The sequence below is a fragment of the Rhinoraja longicauda genome, chromosome 20 (genome assembly GCF_053455715.1).
Source record: "Rhinoraja longicauda isolate Sanriku21f chromosome 20, sRhiLon1.1, whole genome shotgun sequence".
NCBI classification, from domain to species: Eukaryota; Metazoa; Chordata; class Chondrichthyes; order Rajiformes; family Arhynchobatidae; genus Rhinoraja; species Rhinoraja longicauda.
In genome coordinates, this window is record NC_135972.1 from 14218909 (window position 1) to 14244046 (window position 25138).

A 25138-nucleotide genomic window follows, 5' to 3' on the forward strand; every position below is an offset into this window, starting at 1 on the left:
TTAAATCTTTCCTCCCTCACCTTAAACCTATGCCCTCTAGTTCTCGATGTCCCTACTCTGGGCACGAGACTCTGTGCATTTAGCCGACTTATTCCTCTCATGGTTTTTATTTGGCTTAAAACATTAGTTTTGCTATGACCAGTTAGCTGCCCGGAGAAGCTAGAAATCTTTGCATTGGAGCCCAGGGCAAACTTTGAGTTGGAACCAAGCAGCCCAAAAGGAATTCTGTTGAAAAATAACCCCAATTAGTCTTGCACTTTCCATAACTTTGGAATATGTTTCTTGTTCGACCATCTACATATTCCATTTTGAACCAGTTTCTAGTTCTATTTTCAGACATGGAAGATAGTCGTTTAGTTTAGTTTAGAGATACGGTGCGGAAACAGGCCCTTTGGCCCACCGAGTCTGTGCCGGCCAGCGATCCCCGTACACTAACGCTAGCCCACACCCACTTGGGACAATTTGCAATTCTATCAAGCCAATTAGCCTACGAACCTGTATGTCTTTGGAAACCAGAGGACCCAGAGAAAACGGTCACGGTGAGAATGTACAAACTTCGTACAGACGGCACCCGTAGTCAGGATCAAACCCGGGTCTCTGGTGCTGTAAGGCAGCAACTCTGCCGCTGCGCCACCGTGCCGCCCACGATGCTTGAAGAATATATTAGGATTTCATCAAGGAATGGCGGTAGCACACTAGGGAGGTAATCTAGTGACCAGAGGCACCATCATAAACCAATGATGCGTCATGGTGGCGCAGCGGTAGAGTTGCTGCTTTACAGCACTTACAGCGCCAGAGACTCGGGTTTGATTCTGACTATGGGTGCAGTATGTGTGGAGTTTGTACATTCTCCCCGTGACTGCGTGAGTTTTCTCAGAGACATTCGATTTCCTCCCGCACTGCAAAGACGCACGGGTTTGTAGGTTACTTGGCTTGGTATAAATGTAAATTGTCCCTAGTGTGTGTAGGGTGGTGTTAATGTCCCCAACAGCTGCTGACGACCTTCTACCGCTGCACCATAGAGAGCATCCTAACACATGGCATCCCTGTGTGGTATCTCAGCTGCACGGAGGCAGAGGAAAGCTCTTCAGCGGGTAGTCCATAGAGCTCAGAGGACCATTGGAACACAGCTACCAGCCTTGGAGGGCATCTACAACACACGATGCCTCAGAAAAGCCACCAGCATCCACAAAGACTCTTCACACCCCTGCAACAGTCTGTTCGAACTCGTTCCATCGGGCAGACTATACAAGGCCTTCTACGCCCGCACCTCCAGACTCAGGAACAGCTTCATCCCCAGGGCCATAACTGCTATGAACCAGTCCTGCTGAGCCGGATGGTCACATCGCACAGTGATCCGGCACAGATCTACTTGCACTTTATTCTGTCTTAAAACTGTTACAATTTGTTTCATTGGGTTGTTTAAATTAACACTGACTAGCTAATTAAATTATTGCATCATATGGGAGGCGCATTCCCAATCTCGTTGTACCCCTGTACAATGACAATAAGGATATATTGTATTGTATTGTATTGTATTGTATTGTATTGTATTGTATTGTATTGTATTGTATGTGCGGGGATTACTGGTCAGTGCGGACTTGGTGGGCCAAAGGGGCTGTTTCCGTGCTGTATCTCTAAACTAAACTAAACTGCTCGAGTCGGTTGAGCTGCCACCTCACATTGCACCATCTCCAGACTATTATATTTGTACAAACGTCCCTCACCGGAACGGCCAAACCACGGCAAAGCAAAGCACACACATACGCGCACCTAGTCTCTCTCTCTCTCTTAGGCTTAATTCAACCTTTGATCATCTTTGTGGAAAGAGAAAGTCTTTCATTAACTTGCTTATTGCAATTGTAATTATAAGATTGTATGGCAAATGAAGTTCCTCGTATGTTGCAAAACACACTTGGCTAATAAAGTATTATTGTGATCGTGATGTTAGTGAAGATGTTAAACCGGCTAAGCCGAAACACTAAGGCATCCAACCCCTCAGCAGAGCAGTCTTGCACATTGGAGGCACTGATTAGTCATTATTACAGAACGCTGCTCAATTCATAAAGAGAGACGCAAAATGCTGGAGTAACTCAGCAGTTTGGGCAACATCTCTGAAGAAGAGGAATGGGTAATGTTTCAGGAAGAAGGGTTTTGCCACAAAACATCACCTATTCCTTTATCTCCTGACCCGCTGAGTTACTCCAGCATTTCGTGTCGATCTTTGGTGTAAACCATCCTCCCCGCACATTGTGGCTGAACAATTCAAGCTATTGAAAATCGACCGGGCATCACCAGGATTCATCTCTCGATAGGTCCCAACACCATAGGCGTCCACAATGTTCTGGAACCCAGCCGTGAACTTGTTGGTTCTGTTGAAGGTGGGCGGCGCCATGTGGGTCTGCACGACTGTCATGATCGGATCAACGCTGGAACCGCTGCGCTCCTGGGGTGGGGCAAGGGGTGGAAACTCACTTAGTGTCAGCTCGAGATATAATTTTACACATTAATGGTGCCAAAATAGAAAGCAGCAAAAATCTCACACACACACACACACACACACACCTTTACTTCTTCATAGGCTTTCTAAGCTTATTTGAAAGGCACATTGTTGTCAATTGGCACTGTTTGTGTGCTCTCTCTGTGAAGTTCCTCCTGCCCCCGCCATGGGTTATTTACTTCTGCATGGGTTCGTCATGTCCTGACCAACCCCCCCTCACTACACCCCCCACCCCACCCTCACTACACCACCCCATGACACCACCCGTCCCCCACCCTCACGACACAACCCCTCTCCCACCCTCACTACACCACCACCCCCCATCTTCATGACACCACCCCTCCCCCATCCTCACGACACCACCCCTCCCCATCCTCACTACACCCCCCCACCCCCACCCCACCCTCATTACACCCCCCCACCCCCATCCTCACTACACCCCCACCCTCACTACACCCCCCTCCTCCATCCTCACTGCACCACCCTTCCCCACCCCCACTACACCCCCCCCACCCCCACCCCCACCCACACTACACCCCCCCACACCCATCCTCACTACACCCCCCTCCCCCACTACACTCCCCACACCCATCCTCACTACACCCCCCTCCCCCACCCTCACTACACCCCCCTCCCCACCCTCACTGCACCCCTCCACCCTCATATCCCCCCTCCCCCCTCACTACAACCCCCTCCCCTGCCCTGACTACAATCCCCCCTCCTCCCCCTCTCTACACCCCCCTCACTGCATCCCCCCCGTCTCCCCTAACACCAAATCCCTTCTCTAATAAATAGTCTTTTAAACATTCCTTCCTCTAGCTTCACAATTCGTAACTCTTCAATCCTTTTGTCTCACACCTTCTGTCTTTTCATCTTTGACCTTTGTCCAACCAGCTGCCTATCAAATGCCCCATTTCACCTGTATTAACCCATTACTTACCAGGTTTTGTCCTGCCTTTTCTCTCTTCCAGCTCCCTCTGCCCCCCCACGCGCCCCACTCCCTCCCCCACCTCCCCCCCCATCCCCACAATCAGCCTCATGACTGGGGGGATGTGAATCGGGAAAACTAGGAGAGAGATAGACACGGAACTGCATGTTTACTGATAGCTACTCAGGAACATAGACCACTTTCACACTTTCCCATCATATCACTGAACCCTTCCTGAAATTAAACAAGTTGCCTCCTTAAGTTCATATTTACAGCCTACATCAATAACCCAACTGAATATTTCCATCATCGCTAAACTATTGCTCATGATAAATCTAATGCCCAGCTTCCTAATTCCTTAATTTTGAACTTGTCTTCATTAGGGGCGGCACGGTGGCGCAGCAGTAGAGTTGCTGCCTTACAACCTGGGTTTGAACGGGTGCTGTCTGCACAGAGTTTGTACATTCTCCCCGTGACCGTGTGGGTTTTCTCCGAAATCCAAAGACAGGTTTGCGGGTTAATTAGCTTTGGTATAAAATGTAAATTGTCCTTAGTGTGTGTAGGATAGTGTTAATGTGCGGGGATCACTGGTTGGGGTAGACTCGGTGGGCCGAAGGGCCTGTTTCCGCGGTTGTATCTCTGAACTAAACTGAGCTGCTTTGAGTGAATTGTCACTCTGAAAAAGAGAAATCTGGTTTCGAAGGTTTGCTGAGACACGGATCACAGACGTGCCCCGTCTTTGACTCTCTGCTCACCTTCCCCTGGTTGAGTGCCTTCTTGATCCGGTCCATATCAGCCACGGGGCACCAGGTCTCTGCGATCAGGCACTGCTGAGTCACGTCGATGTTGCACAGGTTCAGGGTGTGGTAAATGGCCTTCATTTTCTTCACCTTCACCTGCCAGTTCCGCAGGTTCTTGGCCGCTTCCTGGAGGACACGCCGACGATGGCTTTCGGTCTGGTTAAGTACCTGAAGAATTGACAAAGGCAATTCAGAAACGCAAATGGAAACAAAAATCAATCCCCGCTTTTAGTTCAAATTAACAAAACAAATTCTTGTTTCAAGTCTCGTTTTTTAGTTTGGTTTGGAGACACAGCACGGAAACAGGCCCTTTGGCCCACCGAGTCCACGCCGACCGGCGATCACTTCACACACCAACACGATAATACACTCGCTAAGGACAATTTACAATTTTACCAACCTACAAACCTGTATGCCTTTGGAGTTTGGAGGGAAACCCAGAGCACCCGGAGAAAACCCACGCTGTCACGGGGAGAATCTACAAACTCCGTAGCGACAATACTCGAGGTCAGGATCGAACCTGGGTCTCTGGCGCTGTCAGGCAGCAACTCTACTGCTGCACCACTGTGCCGCCCACTGTACCATTGAATTGCTAAGAAAATCCCACACAACAATATTTGGCCCAGGAAAGATTACTTGGTCAATTACATTCGATTCAGAGTGAGCAGCAGAAATTATCGTAGAGAAAGAAGGAAAAATGGAAACCTAGAAAAAGTAAAATAGTGAAATAGAAATATTAAGCACACTATGTTGTTGCAAGGCAGGTAAGTGAACATTTCTGCTGTGGGCCTGCCAGTAAGACAGATGGGACTCAGGCACTTCATGCACTCAATGCACTGAGCAAAACAGCTCTGACCCCTCTCGATTCTCCCCTCACCCCCCACCCCACCATAGAATGCTGGAATATGCCATCAGTGAGCACCATCACATTGACTGGAATGGGTGGTGATGAAAGGAAATGGCCAGCAGAGACCTTTGTTCAGCTCCTGTAGGGCTGTTGCAGTTGGGTGGAGGTGAAGAAGGCTTTGGAGCATTCAGACAATAAAAGCCAGCGCTGATAGCTGGGCCAGATGGCTGGCCAAAAGGAAAGGGGAAAAGGAATGGCCGTGACAGTATCCCAATTCACCCTGGTACCGTCAAAACTCAGCCATTTTGAACCTAATGACCCAGAGCCATGGTCATCCCCAAGGCCAACACTAATGCATTTTTAAAGTTGGTCAGCTACATTGCACAGGCTATGTCGATCACATGCCGATACCAACCTCCATAGACTGACACTCCAAGTTCGTGAATGGGAAACAATGACTTGGCTTCTAACAGCTCACTAGGAGTTATAGAGTCAGAGTCATACTTCATGGTAGCACGCCCTTCAGTCCAACTCGTCCATGCTGTCCAAGATGCCCACCTAAGCTAGTCCCATTTGCCTCCCTATGGCCCATATCCCTCTAAAGCTTTCCCATCCATGCACCTGTCCAAGTGTCACTTACTGTATTCAAGTCCTCGATGCGTGTTTTCACGCCAGCAGCCATCTCTCGGCGCTCGATGGCCGACTCGGGGCATGGGTACATGGTGGCATGGAACCTGAGGGAAACCAGAGAAGAATTTACCATCATTAAAACAGTGAACTTCTTACTGTCGCCAGACGTAGCTCTAGGGACAATAAACAAGGGTGCTCACACCACACTTTACTTACTAAATCCAGGGCACAATGTCAGGGTGTGTCGGAAGGAACTGCAGATGCTGATTTATACCATAGATAGACACAAAGTGCTGGAGCAACTCAGCGGGTCAGGCAGCATCTCTGGAGAAAAGGAATAGGTGACTTTTCGGGTCGGAACACTTCTTGGGCCTCTTAAATATTTAATTGGTGGGCTAACTCTACTCCTATCACTTATGACCTTATCACTTCTCTAACTTTAGATAGTTCCTCTGTCCCTCTCTTCCCCACCCCCTTCCCAGTTCTCCCACTGTCTTCCTGTCTCCACCTATATCCTTTCTTTGTCCCACCCCCCCTGACATCAGTCTGAAGAAGGGTCTCGACCCGAAACATCACCCATTTCCTTCTCTCCAAGATGCTGCCTGACCCGCTGAGTTACTCCAGCATTTTGTGATACTTATGACCTTATGATCTCTCTTCAATATCTGCTGTGGTTTAGTGTTTTGGAACAAATGGCCAGTCAATCCAGTTCAACATGAGATCGTACTGAAACCTACTGAGGAACCAACACGCAGAGTGGATCTCTGTGTTATTTCCCTATTGCACTCTCTCCTGTTATTCACCAAGGAACAAATGTGCTCCAAGCGCCCCCTAGCTCCAGTCAGCTCATTACAACTGTTGAAACTTGGAAAATAATCAATTGACACTGAAGCATTGTGTAGTCCAAGTTTACAGCAGGTGCTGTAATAAATGGAAAACTTTCTTTACCACAGCAAAAACCTGAAGTGTGAGTAGAAAATCTGAAATTGGATCAGAACAAAAATCGAAAAGCTGGAAGAACTCAGTGGGTTATATAGCATTAGGGGAGGTTTTTATTAGATATTTTTTCAGATTTTAGACAAGTCAAGTCAGTCAAGTCAAATTTATTTGTCACATACACATACACGATGTGCAGTAAAATGAAAGTGGCAATGCCTGCGGATTGTGCACAAAAAAGAATTACAGTTACAGCATATAAATAAAGTTAATAAGTTACTAGAATAATAATAATAATAATGCATTACATTTATATAGCGCTTTTCAAACACTCAAAGACGCTTTACAGGGATTTCTGGAACATAGAGAATTGAATAAATAGATAAATAAGTAAACGTACAGAAAAAGGAGACAGAAGGTGAGGTGACCTTCAGTGGTTGAAGGCAGTGCTGAACAGGTGAGACTTCAGTGTAGACAAAAATTTAGTCTCTGGGGTTATAAAAGTTGACAGTCCTGATGGCCTGTGGGAAGAAACTCCGTCTCATCCTCTCCGTTTTTACAGCGTGACGGCGGAGGCGTTTGCCTGATCGTAGCATCTGGAACAGTCCGTTACTGGGGTGGCAGGGGTCCCTCATGATCTTGCTTGCTCTGGATCTGCACCTCCTGATGTATAGGTCCTGCAGGGGGATGAGTGTAGTTCCCATGGTGCGTTCTGCCGAACGCACTACTCTCTGCAGGGCCATCCTGTCCTGGGCAGAGCTGTTCCCAAACTAGACTGTAATGTTGCCGGACAGGATGCTCTCTACAGCCCCAGAGTAGAAGCAATGAAGGATCCTCAGAGACACTCTGAATTTCCTCAGTTGTCTAAGGTGATAAAGGCGCTGCTTAGCCTTACCCACCAGTGCGGCGATGTGCGTTGCCCACGTCAGATCCACTGTGATGCGGACTCCCAAGTATTTAAAACTGCTCACCCTATCCACAGTAGACCCATTTATCTCCAGTGGCGTGTACGTCCTTGGATGTTTAGCCCTTCTGAAGTCCACAATCAGCTCCTTTGTTTTAGTGACATTCAAGAGGAGGCTATTGTCCTGACACCAGAGTGCCAGATCAGCCACCTCCTCCCGGTAGGCCTTCTCATCGTTGTTGGAGATCCGGCCCACCACCACAGTGTCATCAGCAAACTTGATGATGGAGTTTGAGCTGAACCTGGCCCCACAGTCATGTGTGTACAGGGAGTACAGTAGGGGGCTAAGGACGCAGCCCTGGGGGGATCCTATGTTCAGGGTGAGGGAGCTAGATGTGTGTTCCCCCATCCTGACCACTTGGGGCCTGGCAGTGAGAAAGTCCAGGACCCAGGCACACAGAAGGGTGCTAAGCCCCAGTTCCCGCAGCTTCTCAACCAGTCTGCTGGGGACTATTGTGTTGAATGCTGAACTAAAGTCAATGAACAGCATCCTCACATAGACTTTAGAGATATAGCACGGAAACAGGCTGTTCAGCCCAATGTGTCCATGCCAATCACCAGCACAGCAATCACCTGGTACACAAGCGCTATCCTGCACTCTAGGGACAATTTACAATTTTTAAAAAAACTGAAGCCATTTAACCTACAAATCTGTACGTCTTTGGAGTGTGGGAGGAAACCGGAGCACCTGGAGAAACCCCAAGTGGTCACAGGGAGAATGTACAAGCTCCGTGTAGACAGCACCCACAGTCAGGATCGAACCTGGGTCTCTGGAGCTGTACGGCAGCACCTCTACCGCTACACCACAGTGCCACCCCCGGTGGTCTCTGGCCCCTCCAAATCTCTGGGCCCTGATTTTGACCCATCTGCCAAGTAACACCCTGTACACTAGTACTATCTTACACACTAGGAACAATTTTACCAAAGCCAATTAACCTACAGGCCTGTACGGCTTTGGAGTGTGGGAGGAAACCAGAAAACCCGGAGAAAACCCATGTGGTCACAGGGAGAACATACAAACTCCGTACAGACAGCACCCATTGTCAGGATCGAACCCGGGCCTCTGGCGCTGTGAGGCAGCATTAACACCATGGTCCCCTCATCCCTTCCTGCCAACCTACCTATCCCCATCCTCTGGCACTTTCCGATGCAACTGTCCTTGATATGTTGCGAAGGCAAAAGGATTCAAATAATGGAGACTGATGGGAACGGAAGGGAGGGAGTGAAATGTCCAGGGAGGAACTGTGTGTAGAAGGGAATGGGAGCTGAAGAAAAATGGGGAACCCGGAGCATGGATGGCTGGAAAGGTGGAGGAGGGGAAAGGGCCTGGGAGACAGGGGCAGGGATAGTGGCAAGGAAAGTGTGTGTGGGAGATGGGAACTGGAAAGATAAGGAGGGTTTGGGAGTTACCTGCAATTGGGGAATTTAGTGTTCTGCCTACCACAACACTGCCTGACGCACTGAGTTCCTCCGGGAGTTTGCTTTTTGCTGTTTGATTCACAAAAAGTACCAGACTAAAAATAAACATCGTCTTAAACGGAATGAATACTGGGAGTAGGAGAAAAACAGAAAAGGAGTTGCAGTTAAAAAGTTAAAACACTGGGAGAAACACAATGAAAATATTGGGGGGCAGACTCAAAGTCAGAGGGAGGCAGTGGGAACAGGAGGAGAGTGCAGACGGACGAGACAGCATTGAAAGAATAGCTTTGGAGAACTTGATCTGTTCCAATATGCTGCTTGATAAATCATTTGCTTGTTGAAATTGGCACACCACCAGTGCAATTTGTCTGTAGCAAAATGCCAGAAATATTAACATACAATGGTCACATCCCCATGACTTTATTCAAATATTACTACAGATCATTTACATCTCAGTAGAAGGTGAAAGGAAATGTGATTAAACACCATGATTAAATGGCTGTACATCTAACAATGCTCCGGTCCTTCCTGTCTGCATTAGAAATGTCAGCCTGGAGAAGGACTTGAAACATGAGTAGTAAACTAAGTCACAGCAGATACTTACTGGACTGACATTTGTGTCCTGGAAACTGCCCCTGAATTTAAAGGTGTGCGTTTTTCCCTTGGGAGAGGGGAGCAGAGAGACTGACCAGGGTGCGACTCGTCCTTGACTATTCCGGTGGCCTTGCTGAGGCGACATTAGGTATAAATGGAGTCAATGGAAGGGAGGTTGGTTTGTGTGATGGACTGGGCTGGTCCACAATTCTCTGCAGTTTCTTGTGGCCGTGGATGCACCTGTTCCCAAACCATGCTGTGATGCATCCTGATAAAATGCTGTCTACAGCATTTTGGATTTGGTGAGTTTGAATTAATTTCAGAATCAGAGGGCCCATCATTTCTTTCTGTCGGGTAACTTAAGGAGGTGTGCCATGCAGGCTGTGATATCAGACCCATTGCACTGAAATGATCACCTCACCCATCACAGATCTTCTTTACTTTGTGTCTCAGCTGCTCTCCTTGAAAAAAGATGATGAACACATTCTTCTGTACCTCCACGAGCTGCAAAACATAATTATCATCGTAGATTGGTAGAGCCAGAAAATTACGCAGCGCCTCGTCTTGTCTCTTAGTGCCAAACGCCTGATTTATTCATTTGAAGTCCTGTCCTGTTGCATGCCATTAAGGCCTTAATAGGTTAGCTGTTTCTTGAGGTGCTGACCAAGGAGATTGGGAAAACATCCTAATCAAATACTACCATTGGGATCTTTAACTTGAAGGAAAGTATGAAGCAGATTTTTTTACGTTCTCTCTGTGACCACGTGGGTTTTCTCCAGGTGCTCCGGTTTTCTCCCATATTTCAAACACGTGCAGGTTTGTGGGTTAATTGGCTTCTGTAAATTGCCCCTAGTGTGCCCCTAGGTTGCAAAAGTGGAATAACATAGAGCCAGTGCATGTGTGATTACTGGTCGGCGTGGACTCAGTGGGCCGAAGGGCCTGTTTCCACGCTGTACCTCTCAACTAAACTCATTCATACACAGCTATTCAGTATCCCCCTCACCTCCCCCATTCCAACGAAAGTAACCCCAACCTATCCAACCTTTCCTCAAATGGCATGCTTTAACCTCTTCCACTAAAGCTTCCTCCTTCTGTCACTTCTGTCCAGTTCTGTCACAGGCTCTCCACTCAAAAGATTCCGACCTAGGAATTAGATTGCACAGAAATCTAGCTCTAATCACAGCCTGCATCTCAGCAGAGGGACTGTAGTATCTGCAAGGTACAAGACCAGAGCATGCCAGAGGCAGTTCCATGATCCCAGGTGCAGTAAATTTTCATTAAAGATCCAAAAAGATCCTCGGGGAAGGCTATTAGCGATGGAAGGGCTGAGAGATTTTTAAAGTAAAGAATCAATGCCCGAATGCCCAACCTTTTTTCCCCCAAGGGACTCATCATATTTTCCTTACATTTAGACACAAAGTGCTGGAGTAACTCGGCGGGTTAGGCAGCATCTCCGGAGAAAAAGGATGGGTGTCGTTTCAGGTCAGGACCCTTTGCGGGAGCTTTGGTGCGACAAGGGTGAGGAGAGCTGTGGAGCACAAGGACCTCTGGACATCTTTTGATGTGCAGCACAAGTTTCTAGATAGCCGCCCTTCGACGTACAGCTAGCTATAACCTGGATCAGAAGGTTCTTTGTAGTCACCCTTACTAAAATTGAATGCAAATAAAGGATTGAATGGAATGTAGTTTTATTTGCATCAGTGTTATTGTATTTGTATCAGTGTTTTCGAGAATGTATTGTGATCGATGAAAAGAAATGATTATAAAGTGCGCACGATTTTCAAGGCTCAAAATCTGTCTGAAAGCTGACAGTTCCGAGAGGAATGTCAGATCAGTGCAGTAACTGGGACTGTGCTTCTCTCACTGTGCACAAGCAAATAAAGTGTGTCTGGAAAAACGAATGCAAGTTGTCAGAGTCCAGTTGATCTGCAATGACACCTTCTTCCGACTGAAAGAAGAGGGGAGGGGACTGGAGGTAAGAAAAGGCCAGAACAAAGCAGGGCCGGCAGCAGATATTCCTCGTTACTAAACATTTTTGTTTTCATTGGCCGCAACATGGAATTAACACGGAAGGATCGTACAAGCTGTCATCCGTTAGAATTCCTTACGGTGCTTGGATCTTCCACAGGAACCTCCATCTCTGACTGCTTCATGTAGACGTTGCCTCTGCAAGCTCTCCAGAGCAGGCGTTCAAAGGCAGCCATCCTCTCCCTCCGAATCACACCGGCTATAAACCTGCAACACCCAGCGTAAAATAAACTGTCCATGAAGACACTGGGGCATGGCAGCGTTAATACACGTTCAACATCTCAACTTTGCTTGTGAAAGAACAAGACTACAGATGTCAACATTCTGAAACGAAAACAGAAAGCACTGGGAACACTCAACAGGTCAGACATCCGTGGAAAGTGTTGGAGTAACTCAGCAACATCTCTGGAGAGAAAGGGTGGGTGACGTTTTGGGGCCAAGGCCTTTCTTCGGACTGAAAGTAGGGGGTAGGGGGTTGGGGGGGTGGGGGGGTTAAGAGGTGAAGAGCCGGAGGCGAGAAAAGTACAGGACCATCCACAAATAACCTCAGGCAGGGAGGTGCCTGGTCGGTCCATTGTTGGCGAGGGAGGGTTTGATCTCAAGAGAAACAATGTGGAGAACTGTGAAACTGGTAAAAAAATGACTAGGGTGGAGCAAGGGGGCAAGTGGGGAAGGGTGTAAATTGCAAGATTAAGTTACTTAAAATTAAAGAGTTCAATATTCATACACTTACATCACCTTCGTAAAGCTTTATGGACAATAGACAATAGACAATAGGTGCAGGAGGAGGCCATTCGGCCCTTCGAGCCAGCACCGCCATTCAATGTGATCATGGCTGATCATTCTCAATCAGTACCCCGTTCCTGCCTTCTCCCCATACCCCCTGACTCCGCTATCCTTAAATGCTCTATCTAGCTCTCTCTTGAATGCATTCAGAGAATTGGCCTCCACTGCCTTCTGAGGCAGAGAATTCCACAGATTCACAACTCTCTGACTGAAAAAGTTTTTCCTCATCTCAGTTCTAAATGGCCTACCCCTTATTCTTAAACTGTGGCCCCGTGTTCTGGACTCCCCCAACATTGGGAACACGTTTCCTGCCTCTAACGTGTCCGACCCCTTAATAATCTTATACGTTTCGATAAGATCTCCTCTCATCCTTCTAAATGAACATATTTTAATTCATTAAATTTTTTTTACTGCTATACAGCAAAATAATTTTGGAAAAAGGTCTAAACATCTTGTCATCTTTCAGATAGAAAGGATCTACATGGGATTAGTGCAAATGGGAGGTTGATAGCCAGCAGGGATGTTGTAGATTGTAGGGCATGTTCCTGTGCCATCTCTACCCATGTCCACCACTCTACTCTACTCTCAGCACCAGTGCCACAAATATAATGGGCAGAAGGGATCAAGTCATCAGTGCATGTGTAGGAAGGAACTGCAGATGCTGGTTTAAACCGAAGATGGACACAAAATGCTGGAGTAACTCAGCAGGACAGGCAGCATCTCTGGAGAGAAGGGATGGGTGACGTTTGGGGTGAGTCCCTTCTCCAGACTCCATTGGAGAGCGGGAGGAATCACAGAGGAGGAGCAGCGAGAGAGGATGTTGCAGAACACTCATCGGTATAGACATACCTGGAGGAGGTTTCACAGTAGAGCAGATGAAATGTGTACGAAGGCACTGCAGAATGTTGATTTAAACCGAAGGTAGACACAAAAAGCTGGAGTAAGCGGGACAGGCAGCATCTCTGAAGAGAAGGAATTGGTGATGTTTCGGATGGAGACCCTTCTTCAGACCCTTCTTCACCCATTCCTTCTCCCCAGAGATGCTGCCTGCTCCACCAAGTCATCAGTGAGGTTACTTACCCTAACCTGCCAGGAGCAATCACCGCAGTTGCAGACTGCAACTCCAACAGGTGCATAGTGTCTTCGCTGAAGAAATCATCTGTTAAATTTGCTTCAGTCTGCGAGGGGAATAAAAAAATCCTTATTCACAATCTCTGCAGGATTACACAATGCAACTCGACACAGTCCCTGCGAAGAGGAGATGTGTCCTAACAATCTATTTGAATCAGGCTGGACACAAAAAAGCTGGAGTAACTCAGCGGGACAGGCAGGATCTCTGGAGAGAAGGAATGGGTGACGTTTCGGGTCGAGACCCTTCTTCAGAATCAGGCAGCTGGTAGCAGGAAATTTCCGAGAATGCACAATGTTAGGACATCCCTTTACGTCGGTGTGGATGGGAAGTCTTTGCTCGATATTTTTATATGCTCTTAGTATTTATGTTTCTGCTACTTCACGCACTTTGAGCAATGGACATGGAATATGTGCAGTATCCCTCTGCATACAGAGTCATTAATTTCCACCTTACACTGGTCCACAGTGTAACCTCAAACATTTTAGTCCATAGTGTCTGTCTGGAGTTTAGCACTGTTCTCCAATTACCAGGTTAGCCTTGTCACTTTTTCAACAGCTGAGCACAAGATGAACATTTACGACGCACATCTTTTCAAGAGATGGTATTTCACATTTTGGTGGCAAAGGATGATTTTGCTTGTGATATTTAATCTTGAGATATAAGCGAGCAAAAACAAAATTGCAGTAGCTTGCATACTTAATGTAGGAAAATCACATGTCACATGAGTTTAATGTTGCAAACTATAAAAAAGAAGCCAATGAGGAAGATATTACGATGAGTTATTCAAAGTTTGGTTAACGAGGCAAATTCTAAGGAGAAAAAAATGGTACTGGAGGAACTCAACGGGTCAGGCAGCATATGGATGGATGGCATTTCAGATCATGATTCTTCTTCGGACATGGGGAGCGAGAAAGCTGGAAGAGAGGTAGAGGTGGGGGAGATGGCAATTCGCAGATGGATGGAGTAAGTGGCAGGGTAGAGGTGAAAAGGAGACAGAAGGTCATCAGACATGGAAAGGGGAAGTGAAATGTAAAGCTGGAGGAATGTGCATGGGTGGAAGGGAAAGAGGGGAGATAAAAGAGAAATGGGGGACTCGGAATAGGGAATCCCAGAATATCTAACGGGCAAAACCAAGCGTAGACTAGGTGGCCGCTTCGCCAAACAATTGCATTCTGTCCGCCAAGGCCTGCTGGAGCTCCCAGCTGGTCATCGTTGACACTTCACTTCCCATTCCCACACAGACCTTTATCCTGCTCACAGTTTGCAGAGAGACCATATGCAAACTGGAAGAACAATATCTCACATTCCAGTTCAGTAGCCTACAACCCAATGGTATAAACATTGAATTCTCCAATTTTGTGAGGTCCCCGCTCTTCCTCTTCCCTTCCCATGCTGCACCACAACACAGTGTGCACATAAAATTCTCCCGCCATCCTGCTCTTCACCCTCCATTTCCCCCTCCACTGTCCACATCCACCCATATCCCTGCCTCCGCATTTACATTTCATCACTCCATTTCTTTCCTTTTGCCTCCTTTTCATCTCTAGCCTTTGTCACTGTCACCACCAGGCTACCAATCACTGTCCACTCATTTGTATCCACCTATCACTTGCCAGACTTCGCTTCCTTCCACCATACTCCATCAGTCTGAAGAAAGATCCCGACTGAAGTGTGATCTGTCCATTTCCCTCCAAAAGATGATACCTGACCCACCGAGTTCCTCCAGCACTGTGTTTTGCTCAACGTTCCAGTATCTGCAGCTACTTGCCTCTCTGAATTTTAAGGGTGTTCTTAAAAGATGGGAAAGGGTTTAGGGAGGGAATTCTAGTGGAAGAGAGTGGAGGGCAGGGTGCAATTTGCCTTTCCTGTTGCTCCAGTTCATTTGGACGATACAAATATCATTGGCCATCCAAAGTTGTCCTTGAGCAGATGGTGGTGAGCCATGTGTTTGATTCCCCTGCCTCCCTTGTGGCAAAGACACTCTGTGACTGCGTGGGTTTTCTCCGGGTTCTCCAGTTTCCTTCCATATCCCAAAGAAGTGCAGGTTTGTAGGTGAATTGGCTTCTGCAAATTGCCCCTAGTGTGGAGGATATAACTAGTGTTGGCCTTCATAACAAGAGGAGTTGAGTATAGGAGCAAAGAGGTCCTTCTGCAGTTGTACAGGGCCCTAGTGAGACTGCACCTGTGTGCAGTTTTGGTCTCCAAATTTGAGGAAGGATATTCTTGCTGTTGAGGGGATGCAGCGTAGGTTTACTAGGTTAATTCCCGGAATGGCGGGACTGTCGTATGTTGAAAGGCTGGAGCGACTAGGCTTGTATACACTGGAATTTAGAAGGATGAGAGGGGATCTTATCGAAACATATAAGATTATTAAGGGGTTGGATACGTTAGAGGCAGGAAACATGTTCCCAATGTTGGGGGAGTCCAGAACCAGGGGCCACAGTTTAAGAATAAGGGGTAGGCCATTTAGAACGGAGATGAGGAAAAGCTTTTTCAGTCAGAGAGTTGTGAATCTGTGGAATTCTCTGCCTCAGAAGGCAGTGGAGGCCAATTCTCTGAATGCATTCAAGAGAGAGCTAGATAGAGCTCTTAAGGATAACGGAGTCAGGGGGTATGGGGAGAAGGCAGGAACGGGGTACTGATTGAGAATGATCAGCCATGATCACATTGAATGGCGGTGCTGGCTCGAAGGGCCGAATGGCCTCCTCCTGCACCTATTGTCTATTGTCTATAGTGCACGGGTGATCGCTTGTTGGCGCGGACTCGGCAGGCCAAAGGGACTGTTTCCACGTTGTATCTCTAAATTAAACTTCATTCATTTTTTAAAAATAACACAATTTTATTTATCCTTTCAATATTTATCAGCCTGACATGAGGATTTCCAGCCTATAAACCGTGTCCAAATATGTTCCATCCTTTCTAACCCAGAGTGGGCTTGTGCTCAAGGTTACCTCAAAGAAGTCCTGTGTTTTCTTCAGCAGGTGTTTGAGCTCAGTGAGTTCAAGGAAGTTCTGCTTGAGAGTCTGCTGGTTCTGGTTCACCTCACTCAGATCGTGCTCCAGCTTTTCCAGAACCACCTGGAGAAAGACAAAGTATGTTTCCTGTTAATTCTCACTTTCCTAAAATACATTGAAGCATCCAAGCTCCATTCCACCAAAGCAAAGCCTCATTGAAATTCCATTGCAGGTAGCCATTACTAATGATAGATAGACACAAAATGCTGGAGTAACTCAGTGGATCAGGCAGCAACTCGGGAGAGAAGTAGTTTTGGGTCGAGACCCTTCTTCAGACTGATGTCATGGGAGGGGGCGGGACGAAGACTTCCAGCATACTCCAGCATTTTGTGCCTACCTTCGATTTAAACCAGCATCTGCAGTTTTTTTTACATCTCCACATTGTTAATAAGACCTCAATTCACAAGAAGCCCGCAGTCTCAACAAACCAGCATTACCAGCTGTTCTGCATCCTGCTCAGAACAAGATTACGATTATATTCGGCACCTAACTGGTACATCTGTGGATGTAAACACACTGGGAACTAGGCGAGATCTAACTTCTCTCACATCTCACCCTTCCAACATATTGCATTCAGGAGAGGTGACAACTCCAAGTTGTAGCGTGCAATAATATTTTGAGCCATTGAATATTTCCCTTCTTACCTCCAGGTCAATCATATCTTTTGGAAGAGGAGCCTGTGGATTCTCACCATCATCCTGGACGACAATCCCATCCCTTTCCATCTCAATCTCCAGAAATCCTACCAATCCAACAGTAGGATGCAAGAATAAGATTCGTTACATTACATTGGAATAGGGAAGTTAAAAAAAGTCACAAAGGAACAAACTGCAGATAATGGAAGTCTGAAAATAAAACCAGAAAATGAAAGGGCATTAGCCCAAAGGTCATCTGGGGCAGCACAGTGGCACAGCGGTAGGGTTGTTGTCTTACAGTGCCAGAGACCCGGGTTCGATCCTGACTGTGTAGACTTTGTACATTCTTCCAGTGATCATGTGGGTTTTCTCCGGGTGCTCTGGTTTTCTCCCATAAAGACGTACAGGTTTGTAGTTTAATTGGCTTCTGTAAATTGTAAATTGCCCCTAGTGTGTAGGATAGATAGTGCTAGCGTGTGGGGTGATCGATCAATGGTCGGTGTGGACTCGGTGGGCTGAAGGGCCTGTTTTCACACTGTATCTCTGATGTCTAAAGTAAACTGTAAATGTTCATAGTTTCTTTCTGCAAAAATGCAACCTAACCTCATGCGCATTTGAGTTAAGAGAACAAAATTGCTCTGCTGTCACAATTAATATGTTTGCAGCAAATTTTGATTCCAAGTAATATAATTGAGGAATTAATTGTCAGACAAAATAATAGATTGAAAGATAGCTGTTGGATGAAGGAAAAGAAACAAGCTTACAGAATGCACAGATAAATAGTAAATTAAATGCAACGTTTGAGGCAATTAGTTTCAGAGGGAGAAGTTGGAAAATGGCTTATTTCTTGGAAGATATTAAATTGGACGGAGGAGCAATAATATTGATCATTTGTTCGAAGCACCAAAAAATAATTTGAGGTTGATTTCAAGAGGAATACAAAAGGTGAGTTGAGAAGTGATGATATATTCTAATAGCCTTGCTTATGAAGGCAATTTCAGTTTCCACACCCTTACATTGAAGGATTCGATTTGTTAGAATGCTATGTTATAAAGTATCAGGAAAGGTTGAACAAGATATTTTTTTCTCCCTTCAAGAAAGGTGGAGAGGAGACTTGACAGAAAGCAAAAAGAACAACTTTCTTTAATCCTACACTTTGCTTTCTGCCTACATATATCTGTCAGTTCAAGTGGCAACATATTCTTACTTTAGATGCTGAGGTTGTTAATGTTATCTGTGCCATGCTGGTTGCATGCCTTTGTATCCACATCCCCTCAGTGGTCTACCCCTTCTTCCACAACTATGGCGGGGTGGCACGGTGGCGCAGCGGTAGAGTTGCTGCCTTACAGCGCCAGAGACCCGGGTTCAATCCTGACTACGGGCGTTATTGGTACGGAGTTTGTACATTCTCCCCGTGACTGCATGGGTTTTCTCCAGGTGAACCGGTTTCCTCCACACTCCAGAGACATGTAGGTTTGCAGGTTAATTGGCTTGTTATAAGTGTAACTTGTCCCTAGTGTGTGTGGGGTCGTGTTAGCGTGCGGGAATCGGTGGTTGGCGCGGACAAGGTGGGCCGAAGGGCCTGGTTCGGTGGTGATTCTCCAAACTAAATTGCCAGCACGGTCCAGGATATCATTTTATTGGTCTTTATATTGTCATTTATTATTTACATAATCACACTTGACATTTTTACAACGTAATAAGCGTGTTTTCATATTTAAAGCTCTTATTCTTGTTTTCTGCCATTTAAATCATCTGTGATCTCGGTTCTTTATTTGACTTTCCATAAATGGACATGCTTACGATTGATGTTCAGCTTTTATCTCACTTGTCTGTATCTGCCCTGGTTATATTTTTCTGTTTTCTCAATTTTTGAACTGTGCTGTGACAATTCATTTGAATGAAGAAAAGCTTGCATTTGCATCCACACACTGGTTATGGTATAAAAAACAACCTAGAGATGCAAGCTGAACTGCAAATGGGCGTTTTACATACAAACGTAGAATTAGGAGCAGGAGTAGGCTTCCTTGGCCGTCGAATTGCTCTGCCATTTAATGAAATCATGGTTGGTCTGATTATAAACTCAATTGGAAGAGAGATGGGGCAGGACAAAGCCTGGCAATTGATGTCGAGACTGAGAACCAATATTTTTACCATCTATACACTAAAACTCTCGTTTGTTATCTTGTTTGTGACTGAACTTCAGCCAAAACGGTACACGATAGTGTGACAATTTTAGGCCCAGCTTACTCACCATTGTCACTTTAGTGATAATGCAAGTAGTTTTATTGAAATCGGCGTTATATTTTTAAAGTTATTCACATTTTAAAGTTTAAATCTATCTCCTCGGGAGGTAGGAGGGAGGGTGGGAGGAGGGGAGGGAGGGGGGAGGAGGGTGGATAAGGGGGGTTGAGGGGGATGGAGAGGGGGAAGGGGAGGGCAAGGGGAGGGAGGGGGGAGGGGGGATAGGAGAGGGTGCTGCACCAATGCAGGAGACGTTTGGGCCCAACGGGTCCACTTGGTCTAGTAGCTCTTAAATGGACATTTCCTTGCTTTTAAACAGTGAGCCCCAGTTCTAGATTCTCCCAGAAAAAAACATTCCTCCCCCCCCAAGACAACCATTCAGGTACTTGACTGTTTCAAATTGCCCACTCTCATGTTTTTAACTCCAGCAGATACAAGCCTAGCCTTTCAAACCTTTCCTCACAAGGCAACCCGCCCAATATAGGCATTAGTTCAGTAAATCTTTTCTGAGATGCATCCTCTGCATTCATACCTTTTCTTAAATAGGAAGATGACTACTTAGACATAAAACTCCAGATTTTGTCTCATCAACACCCTATATAAAATGGCCCAACCTCATTACATTTATATGAAATTCCCCCAGAATGGAAAAATGACCAAATTTCCCAATCCTGACCAAAAACATCACCTCTCCAGAGGTGCTGCCTGACCTGCTGAGTTACTCCAGCACGTTGTGTCTTTTTCTATTGTTTATTTGCTGTCTCTTTGAGGTGTTCTTTTATCATTTGTAGAAATTCAGGTACTCCTGAAAGGGATTTTTCTAACTACATGACAAAAAACACAAAAACCACAAATAAGTACTACAAAATGATTTTTGTAGACTTACGAAGAATTCTCTCCATCACCTCACAGCGTCTGACTTCATTTACAAACTTCCTCTGGAACAAGTTGACACTTGCGTTCAGCTGCAGGGAAGAAGAAAAAGAAAATGTGTGTTGTTCTCCTCCAGTACCTGCTTACCCTCAACGTCACCACGTTGGTATATTTTGTGTTTGTTCAAAGATCTGTGGGCTCCATCTTTCCGGAGACCATTGTGGGCTCCACCTTTCCTGGGTCGTCGGTGCAGGCTCTACTTTGTTCTGCACCTTCTCCTACAGCTAGTTTCCCCTCTCCCTGACTCTCAATCTGATGAAGGGTCTCGACCCGAAGCGTCGCCTGTTCCTTTGCTCCAGAAGTGCTGTCCGATCTGCTGATTTACTCCAGCATTTTGTGAATATCTTCTCTATTCCAATGGCTGACTATCACCTTCAGAAGTCAGGTAGATTTTACAGATAAGCACCGATCCAACCTGCAGATGCAATGACTCATTCACGCCTACGCACGTCACTTGGGGAGAACTGACAGCTCATTTAGCCATCAAGAACAGAAAGATCCCAGCTTCAATCAATGGTCTGTGTTGATCAATATGGGGCGGCACAGTGGTGCAGCGGTAGAGTTGCTGCCTTACAGTGCTTGCAGCGCCGGAGACTCAGGTTCGATCCTGACTACGGGTGCTGTCTGCGCGGAGTTTGGACGTTCTCACCGCGTGAGTTTTCTCCGAGATCTTCGATTTCCTCCCACACTCCAAAGACGTACAGGTTTGTGGTTTAAATGGCTTGGTGTATGTGTAAATTGTGTGTAGGATAGTGTTAATGTGCGGGAATCGCTGGTTGGGGGGGAATCGGTGGGCCGAAGGGCCTGTTATCCATGCTGTATCTCTAAACTAAACTAAAAATAGATAGTGTCACTGCACGCTACAATTGCCTTTGGAATTGGTCAGGTTTCAGTTTTACAGATCCAGTGCCTGTGTGGTTTGTGGCCTTAACGTTTCAGGTTTAATTCCAGCTTCAAGTGACTATTTGTTGGAAGTAGCACAGGTTTGGTCATCGGCTGGGTAATCTGACCACACTGACCCAACATGAACAGTTTAACACACTCCCCATCCTCGTACCTAACCCGATTGAGGTGCCGGTGGGAGACAAATTCTATCCCAGGAAGAATAAAAAGCCAAAATGAAGAAATAAAATGGAGGAGAGTTAAAAGGAGATCACAGGTTCACATCATACAAGTTGAACTAGATAGCACTGTTGATAACAAATCACAAGTATTGAGGCCGATCCCTCAGAAACAACTACTTCTGCACCGCAAGGCACAGCAAGCTCAACATAGATTATTAGCAAAAGACTGAGTCTATTCATATTGTAGGGAGGACAGGCAGATAGACACAGACACACACAGACACAGACACAGACACAGACATACACACACACAGACACACACACAGACACACACACACACACACACACACACACACACACACACACACACACACACACACACACACACACACACACACACACAGACACACACACACACAGACAGACACACACACACACACACACACACACACACACACACACACACACACACACACACACACACAGACACACACACACACAGACAGACACAGACACACAGACACAGACACACGCACACACACACACACACACACACACACACACACACACACACACACACACACACACACACACACACCTTAACGAGGCAGCACTTAAATGCAGGTTGATTTATTTCAGGGGAAGATGGAGTAAATTTTGTAAACGGTGAAACTCAAAATCACGTCACATACAACAGGAGTCCAGCTTGCCGCAGCTTCATCTGTAGAAACTGGAGCGGGACCAAAGGTCTAACTAGTTTAAGGCGCTAATCTTTCCCCCAGGACACTATGGTGAAGTATTGAAGATTGAAGTAACAGCTTCTCAGTGAAGGTTGAGGGGGGAACTCATTGAAACTTACAGAATCATGAAAGGCCTAGATAGAGTGGATGTGGAAAGGATGTTTCCACTGGTGGGAGAGTCCAGGACCAGAGGTCATAGCCTCAGAATTAAAGGGTGCTCTTTTAGAAAGGAGGTGGGGAGGAACTTCTTTATTCAGAGGGTAGTTAATCTGTGGAACTCATTGCCACAGAGGGCTGTGGAGGCCAAGTCAGTGGATATTTTTAAGGCAGAGAAAGACACATTCTTGATTAGAACAGGTGTCAAGGGTTATGGGAAGAAGGCAGGAAAATGGGATTAGGAGGCAGAGATCAGCCATGATTGAATGATAGAATAGATTCGATGGACTGAATGGCCTTATTCTACTCCTACAACTTGTGAACTTGTGAATGAAGCAGCTGATGCCTGCAAGACCTAAACAAGTCAGGCATGGGCCGACAAGTGACAAGCAGACTGCCAAATAAACCTCCCTTCCATTGACTCCATCTACACTTCACGCTTCCTCAGCAAGGCCACTAGCATAATCAAGGGCTCATCTCACCCTGGCCACTCCCTCTTCTCCCCTCACCCATCAGGCATGAGGTACAGAAGTATGATCTCCAGATTCAGGGACAGTATCTTCCCAGCTGTTATCAGGCAACTGAACCATCCTATCACCAACTAGAGAGTGGTCCTGACCCAACATCTACATCATTGGAGACCTTTGGACTATCTTTAATCGGACTTCACCTTGCACTAAACGTTATTCCCTTTACCCTGTATCTGTTCACTTTGGACGGCTTGATTGTAATCATGTATAGTCTTTCCGCTGACTAGATACCATGCAAAAAGCTTTTCACTGTACCTCGGTACACGTGACAATTATAAACTCACCTAAATTGGAACCGAAAACAAATGTTCACCTTGTCAGTGATACCCCCAGCCAAGAGGAGATCTTATCGGAACGTATAAGATTATTAAGGGGTAGGACACGTTAGAGGCAGGAGACATGTTCCCAATGTTGGGGGAGTCCAGAACAAGGGGCCAAAGTTTAAGAATAAGGGGTAGGCCATTTAGAACTGAGATGAGGAAAAACTTTTTCAGTCAGAGAGTTGTGAATCTGTGGAATTCTCTGCCTCAGAAGGCAGTGGAGGCCAATTCTCTGAATGCATTCAAGAGAGAGCTGGATAGAGCTCTTAAGGATAGCGGAGTCAGGGGGTATGGGGAGAAGGCAGGAACGGGGTACTGATTGAGAATGATCAGCCATGATCACATTGAATGGCGGTGCTGGCTCGAAGAGCCGAATGGCCTCCTCCTGCACCTATTGTCTATTGTCTATTGTCTATTGTCTATTGTCTATTGTCTATTGTAACAAATTTGAAAAGTAGAAGCAAGCTGCCAACATTTACTCACATCACGGAACTGCATGAGGCCAAGCTCTCCCAGCTCGGAAATGCAACAGTAAGCAGCCTCCACTTGCAGGAAAAGTTGTGTCAGACACATCTCCTCACTCCGAAACAACGACGCCATCTTCACACTCTTTCACTGGGGAAGATTGAAAGAATGCAGTGTGGATTTTAATGCAAGTTAATTCACGCAGAACTTTTAAAACATTTTTTTGTCTGGTGCACACGAACGAAGACGTTTGCATTTACTCAGCGTGGCAGCTTCCCATCAAAAGCGGAACCTCCACATGCATAGGTATCACAACTCAGCAGGTCAGGCAACATCTAGGAGAGAGCGAATGGGTGACGCTTTGGGTCTCAGCTTCCCAGCTTAGCCCTGGCCATGGATTCCTAATCAATCCCTTGCCTGTCTTTCTGCAGCTGCCATTGACCATCCCTAGTCACCCTCTTCATCGCCTCCCCTCCCACTACTTCCCTGGGCGAGGCCTTTCTCCAATCCACACTGACCCATCTTCCACTCCCTTCCAGCGGCCATTGACCCTACTCGCCCAACCTACCACTGAGACCGCCCCTATCTCCCTTGCCCATCAGCAACTCATGTGTGCAATTGTCCCTAATGTGTAAGATAGAACTGGTGCACGGGTGATTGCCGGTCAGCATGGACTCTGTGGGCCAAAGGGCCTGTTTCCACACTGTAGCTCTAAACTAAACTATAAATGAAACGTGTCACTTCACCGCCACCTCCTCTCACCATCCCTTTGCACCAGTTTGCTCACACGACAGTTTGCTCACTCCAAAGACGTACAGGTATGTAGGTTAATTGGCTGGGTAAATGTAAAAATTGTCCCTAGTGGGTGTAGGATAGTGTTAATGTGCGGGGATCACTGGGCGGCACGGACTTGGAGGGCCGAAAAGGCCTGTTTCCGGCTGTATATATATGATATGATGATGACCCCCTTTTCTAGTAACTCCGTGCGATCCCACTTTCCCATCCACTCCCTACACACTGGGGGCAATTTACCGAGGCTAACTAACCTGCAAACCCGCACGTCTTTGGGATGTGGAGCAACTGGAGGAAACCCACGCCATCACAAGGAGAACGTTCAACCTCCACACAAACCAGTATCCAAGGTCAAGATTGAACCCCGAGTTCCTTGCGCTGTGATGCAGCAACTCCACCGGCACCCTCTCTTAGGAGGTGACGCAAGGTTTGAGGTGCATCATGTGAGTATATTGACCTGCGGGGCAGCGGTTTAGTTTATAACAAAATCTTATCCCGTGAATGCAGCCAGAAGTAGGTTTTAACAAGTTTTCACTGAAACATTCCACAGTGAAACATAATACTCACTTTACCCGCTTTGGGTCCAGCTTGATTGGACTGAACACAAGGGCAGACTGAAGGCCGAGGGAGCCTGAAGCTGTGCCATTCTTGGTTATACTCCAAACACTCCCCATGTTTGGG

The 25138-nt window shown here is 46.5% G+C and overlaps 1 protein-coding gene across 1 annotated transcript in view; it reads right to left on the reverse strand.

Moving 5' to 3' along the window:
- Positions 1 to 25138, reverse strand: part of LOC144603575 (V-type proton ATPase 116 kDa subunit a 4-like) — a 45304-nt gene extending 20166 nt beyond the window's left edge. Inside the window, exons 1-11 of the mRNA XM_078416984.1 lie at positions 25025 to 25138; positions 23684 to 23815; positions 20344 to 20422; positions 17223 to 17320; positions 16516 to 16641; positions 13513 to 13610; positions 11727 to 11853; positions 10040 to 10122; positions 5716 to 5809; positions 4184 to 4396; positions 2296 to 2446 (exon numbers count right to left, since the gene is read on the reverse strand). Coding sequence (XP_078273110.1) covers positions 2296 to 2446; positions 4184 to 4396; positions 5716 to 5809; positions 10040 to 10122; positions 11727 to 11853; positions 13513 to 13610; positions 16516 to 16641; positions 17223 to 17320; positions 20344 to 20422; positions 23684 to 23800 — 1186 coding nt within the window. The 5' untranslated portion in view covers positions 23801 to 23815; positions 25025 to 25138. The remainder of the gene's footprint in view (positions 1 to 2295; positions 2447 to 4183; positions 4397 to 5715; positions 5810 to 10039; positions 10123 to 11726; positions 11854 to 13512; positions 13611 to 16515; positions 16642 to 17222; positions 17321 to 20343; positions 20423 to 23683; positions 23816 to 25024) is intronic.